The sequence below is a fragment of the Carlito syrichta genome, unplaced genomic scaffold, assembly GCF_000164805.1.
Source record: "Carlito syrichta isolate Samal-C Ts95f unplaced genomic scaffold, Tarsius_syrichta-2.0.1 Scaffold305749, whole genome shotgun sequence".
Lineage (NCBI taxonomy): Eukaryota > Metazoa > Chordata > Mammalia > Primates > Tarsiidae > Carlito > Carlito syrichta.
Window position 1 is genome coordinate 57,866 of NW_007249845.1, and position 5,707 is coordinate 63,572.

At 40.4% G+C, this 5,707-nt stretch overlaps 1 protein-coding gene across 1 annotated transcript in view; it reads right to left on the reverse strand.

Moving 5' to 3' along the window:
* Positions 1 to 2,876: 2,876 nt before the first annotated feature.
* LOC103264858 (histone acetyltransferase p300-like) overlaps positions 2,877 to 5,707 on the reverse strand; it is a 31,051-nt gene continuing 28,220 nt past the window's right edge. Inside the window, exon 3 of the mRNA XM_008062560.2 lies at positions 2,877 to 2,933. Coding sequence (XP_008060751.1) covers positions 2,877 to 2,933 — 57 coding nt within the window. The remainder of the gene's footprint in view (positions 2,934 to 5,707) is intronic.

Below are 5,707 nucleotides of genomic sequence, written 5' to 3' on the forward strand. Positions count from 1 at the left end.
TTCGGAGTCCAGCAGGTCGAGGCTGCGGTGGCCGGGAGCGGCCACTGCACTCCAGTCTGGGCGACAGAGTGAGACTCCAACTCAAAAAAATAAAAAATAAAAATAAAAACTAAACTATGCATATGGTATATTGGACTGGTATGTTAGACTTTATACCCTAACATGGCCTAAGCATGACCTTAATAACAACACCGAGAAACAAAACTGAGAGAGAACAAACAAACCAAAAAATAAAATGTCAAATAAAGTCTTAACAACAATGACCTTAAGTGCAAGTAGCAAAAATTAATCAATTAGAGACGAAGATTGACAAAGTGTATATGATCTTTAGAAGAAATTCAATTCCTGTATAATTAAATAAAGATTTAAAGTATAAAGACTGAGAAAAATGCAAGTACTAACTAAGAAAGCACAAGTAGTTATATTAACATTAAATAGATTTCAGAGAAAAGAAAATCGAGACATAGAGAAAAATTAAATAATGATAAAAGGAGGTTGGGCGCAGTTTTTCATGCCTATAATTCCAGCACTTTGGGAGGCTGAGGCAGGAGAACTGCTTGAGCCTAGAGGATTGAGACCAGCCTGGGCAACATAGTGAGAACTCATCTGTACAAAAAATAAAACTGTAACCAGGTGTGGTGGCATGTTCCTATAATCCCAACTCCTCAGGAGACTGAGATGGAAGGGTTGCCTGAACCCAAGAGATCATGGCCATGAAGAGTCATGAGCATGCCACTGCACTCTAGATTGAGCAACAGAGTGAGATTCCGACTCAAAGAGAAGAAAATTAAATTTCTATGGGAATGCTGACATGTTAGAAACTAATGGAGTGAGAAATACTTACTAAATTTCACGGTTTTCTGCCAGAATACTGAAATGGATAACCTTGAAGTCCAGTTTCTTCATAAGTATCTTTATCCAGTGATAAAATTAATTTCCCTATGAATCAAATAATAATTTTCATAAAATGAATGTTAACATGACAAATTCTCTTACTAAAGAAAGTAAGGCAAACTTGAGCAGTTGGATATCAGTAAAGTAACTTCTGCACAAGCATCTTACTGCAGCATTTTTTATGATGCTGAAACTAAAAATAATCTAAATTTCTATCAAAGAATGAACAATTAAAACAAGTGATGTACACCCATCGTTTAGAGTACACTTGAGAAATTAAAAATAGTAAGTTAGACTCATGTGCACTGATATGGAAACATGTCAGTAATATGTAGCTTTAGATATGCAAAATAAAAAATGTGTTATGATATGATCTGAGTTAAAAAAAAAAACTTTATGTGTATGTATCAACGTATAGAAAATATCCAGAAGAATAAATAAAAACTGTCAGCAACAATTCCTTCTAAGAAGGGAATGAGTTTGGAGGGAAAGGATAAAAGAAAAGACTTTTACTTTATAAAGTTCTACATAATTTGGCTTTTTTTTTTACAGCATGCATTTCTTTTATAATTAAAAAAAGAAAATAATAATATTGTTACCATATGGTAGGTAGGCCAAAGTTTTATTTTCATTAATATCTGCACTGTATGTTAGTATACAACACAGACCTCTAAGAAAAGGCCCAGAGAAATAATTAGGTCCCCAAAAACTCACAGCTGTAAAAAGTGAATGGATTATCTGATAACAAATGTTCAGGTGAGGACTGGTGGAGACCTACCACTGCTCCAGCCCACTCAGAAAACCTAACCCCAGCGAAGGGTAAGGCAGAGGACAGGCAAGGCCAAGTGCCAGCTAGTTCCCTCTCCCACCTATTTGTACAATGGACCCAGACTGGGATGTGTACCCTTAGAAATGTGGGCAGAGAGAAACAAAGGCGATTATGAGCTAAGCATACACATCTTAGAAAAAGACTCCCAGGTTAAGATTCAGAATGCATCAAAAAGTTTGTGTAAAATTCATACAGCTGCTCAATTTGTCCAAGTGCCACTTTCTTCACCTGCAAGATGGGAACCACAGGTCTATTTCATCAAGTTACTGGGAGAGTGAAATTCACCAGGATATTTAAAAGTACCTGTTATTGAAACAAAGATCTGAGTACCATATGTTCTCACTCATGAGCGATCCCTGAACATTTACCATAATACTATCAGAAAGGGATTGGCAGTAGTGGGATACTGCCAGGGGAGTGGCAGGGGCGGGGGGCGGAGACACGACATCCATAGGATACCTGATCTCAAACCAGGCAACGTGGGGACCAAAAGGAGGCCCAAACTTTACCTGTACGATGACCATTTATATCCCGAGCTGTACCCCACATCTTTAAAATAAAATATAAATAAATAATGTGAAAAATAAATTAAAGTTCCTGTTATTGCAAGCATCCATATTATTAACAAAATAGTGCCAGACTTCAAGGTCTACAAAATACATAATGTTGATGAGACCAAAGACCAAAGATGCCCAGCTTCAAAAACAACTCAGCGGCATCAGAATGAGACCTACAAGCAACTAGACTTCTTCACAGTTCCACTAGAGAGTCTGAACATTGGGCCACATGATAATACATGAGTATCATGCAGTGACTTAGGTCGTGAAGGTGGAATCCCTAAAGACTGTCTGAAATAGAGTTATTCAACTGGCTCCCTAGAAGCTGGAACAAACCTGGCAACCCAGAAGGTACTGCAGACAATGGGGTGAGCAGAGGAGGGTCAGAGTCACAAAATCTAAGCCAAAGACACCAAACCACAAGGAGTACTGGCTCTGCAAACAGCAGCTGTGGTGGCCACAGGACTGACCTTCTGAAATAGCCACCGTGAGGACTAAGAGCATGGTGTCTTTGCAGTCACACACCCAACAGCAGTGCATGTGAACAGAGATCAGAAGACTCTCCCCTCTACCAATCTCCGTTTTGACATGTACCTTCATGTTACAACATCCTCACACAAGACTTGTAGGCAAGTATAATCAGAAGCCCCCACCTAAAGAGAAGACAGGAAGGAGCAGGATGAGAATATCGAGGGATGATGGAAGGATGCATGCCCTTGACCACACAAATTGTCCCCCAGGCCCTATCGAAAACAAGAGATGAGCCCTAGTGTTGTGTTCTCATGGGAATTTCAAATTTCAGAGCTATTTTGATTGCTTTAGATTTTTAAAATAATCGAGTTTAGAAACTTCAATTGAGTTAGGCTAAACGTAGAACCCACTTGAATTTTAAAATGCACATTTTTTACTTCTCCACCTTCAAGGCCCTTGAACCTAGTAACTGCGGTTGATCCTGAAGAATGCACAACCATCTGAACTGAGCCCCCTGAGAAGCAGGAAACGCAAAGACAAACTGCACGTCCCTGGAGAAGCCTCCACAGGACTTAGATAAGAAATGGGCTTTGTTGAGGTGCCCTAAAACCCCAAGAATGTATCTGTTCCATTAGTCCTTAAATAACAACTGCTTTCTTTTATGCCTTTGAGTCAAATTGATGTGTAATGTTAATTATTAGCTAACTCTTGTGAACCCAAACTGGTATAAGCGAAGAACTGTGACCAACTGGAAGGTACGCAGCCCCAAATTGTTCAAAGCAATTATAACTTGAAAAAATGGCAGGACTGACACAGTTTGACACTGGCTCATGTCGGCAACTGCTTGCAGTCTAAACTCTGATTAGAAAAGACATTAAATAATGGTCACAAGACACGTTATGGCTATTAATCAATAGTTAGGATAGACAAGCCTGTTGTGCTATAAATACTGGAAAGAGTTTGGGTTGCTTTGAGCAGACCCTGGTAAATATACCGAGCCTGTCTCCCCGAGTTCTGAATTCAGAATAAACCCTTCTTCACCCAGCTTTCTGCCTCTACTATCTCCTTGGTCACGAGTGAGCAGCTGGTTGTTGCTTCAGACCCGAACACTGTGGTCGCCCTATACTTCCTCATCTTGCCACACTCACAGATACCACACATTTTTTTTTTCTTTCTTTACAAAGGTGCCGAGGAACTCATGTAATTAATTCTGAAGGCGTAAATTCTTCACAAAGAATTCTTCACAAATAGGGGCTTCCATGACCATGTTTTTCAGTTCTTTGATCATATCCCATATTTGGGTATCATAATAAAACCCTTTGGAATGTGTGATATGAATGCCTTATTTCATGGAGATTAACACCCAGATTTTTACACAGTAGATATAAAAACATGAAAAATCAGCCCGGCTGGGTGGTTCAGCCTGTAATCAAAGTGCTTTGGGAGGCCGAGGCGAGTGGATTGCCTGAGCCCGACCCGCCTGGGCAACTTGGCAAGACCTCATCTCTACAATAAATCAAAAATTAGCTGGGCGTGGTAGTGCACGCCTGTAGTTCCAGCTACTTGGAAGGCTGAGGCGGAAGGATTGCTGGAGCCCAGCAGGTCGAGGCTGCGGCGGCCGGGAGCGGCCACTGCACTCCGGTCTGGGCAACACAGAGTAAGACTCCAACTCAAAAAAAAAAAAGAAAATGTCTTTTAATAATAAAAGTTTAATATTTTAAGTCCCCTTTGCATAAAACTTATAAGCTTCACAAGGACAGGGATTGTTTGTTCACTTCTATATACCTAGTTCCTGAAACAATGTTGGTGCAAGAAATTTAGATTATAACTAGAACTGTGTCACCTCACCCTCAATCTAGGCATTCTACCATGAGCCCTTCCTCCCTTCCTTTTTTTTCTTTGCAGAGTCTCACTCTGTCATCCAGGCTGGAGTGCAGTGGCATATTCATGGCCACCACAACCTTCACCTGCTGTGCTCAGGTGACCTTTCTGCCTCAGGCTTCCAAGTAGCTGGAACCACAGGCATACACCACCACACCTACCTATCTGCCTATGTATCTACCTTAGAGATGAGGTCTCGCCATGTTGCCCAGGCTGGTCTCAAAACCCTGGGCTCAGTCAACCATCTCATCTCTGCTTCCTAAAGTGCTGGAATTATAGGCACGAGTCACTGCACTCGGCTACTTTATTTTTCTTCATAGTACTTACGTGGCCCAGTCTAAATTTATATCTTATATGCACAGCAGGAAAGAAGTTACACAAAGTAAGTTTATTCACTGCTCTATCTCCAACACCAAAGCTAGGACTCAGTAATACAATCAGTAAAGGTTTATTATTGTCTTTCATCCCTCCTCTCCTCAGTAGAAAAAAACATCAGGGGGCAAGAACTTTATCTTTTCATAGCTATGTTCCTAGAACCTAGAAAAGGTACTTAATTATTTACCTGCTTAAGTTTGTCTCTAACTCCAAATATTCTAAGTAAACCACACTGACATACAATACAAAAAAGCAGGATGCTAACAGAATCCTTTCTTAAATTAAAAGGTTAATATTCTTTACTATGTAGCAAAAAAATAATTAAAGCTTTTGGAATACCTATATGTGACCTCAGTCTCCTCACCCTAAATGTGTCCTTCTGTCTTGAATTCCTACTTGCAATCACAACCAAGGTTCTCAGGAACACACAAGTACTAATGCCTACTCAAATTATTCCTCTAACAGAGAAAGTTTAGTCCTGACTCGTGAAAATTGTACTATCTCCAATAGCATCTTCCAAGTGAAGCCAAATTAGCAGGCACTGGCAACTATAGTGTGATCCCATTTTAAGAAAAAGGGATAAAATGTTAAGAAAAATATGGATGGAGCCGGGCTCGGTGGCTCAGCCTGTAATCCCGCGCCTTTGGGAGGCTGAGGTGAGTGGACTGCCAGGTTCGAGACCCGCCTGGGCAACTTGGCA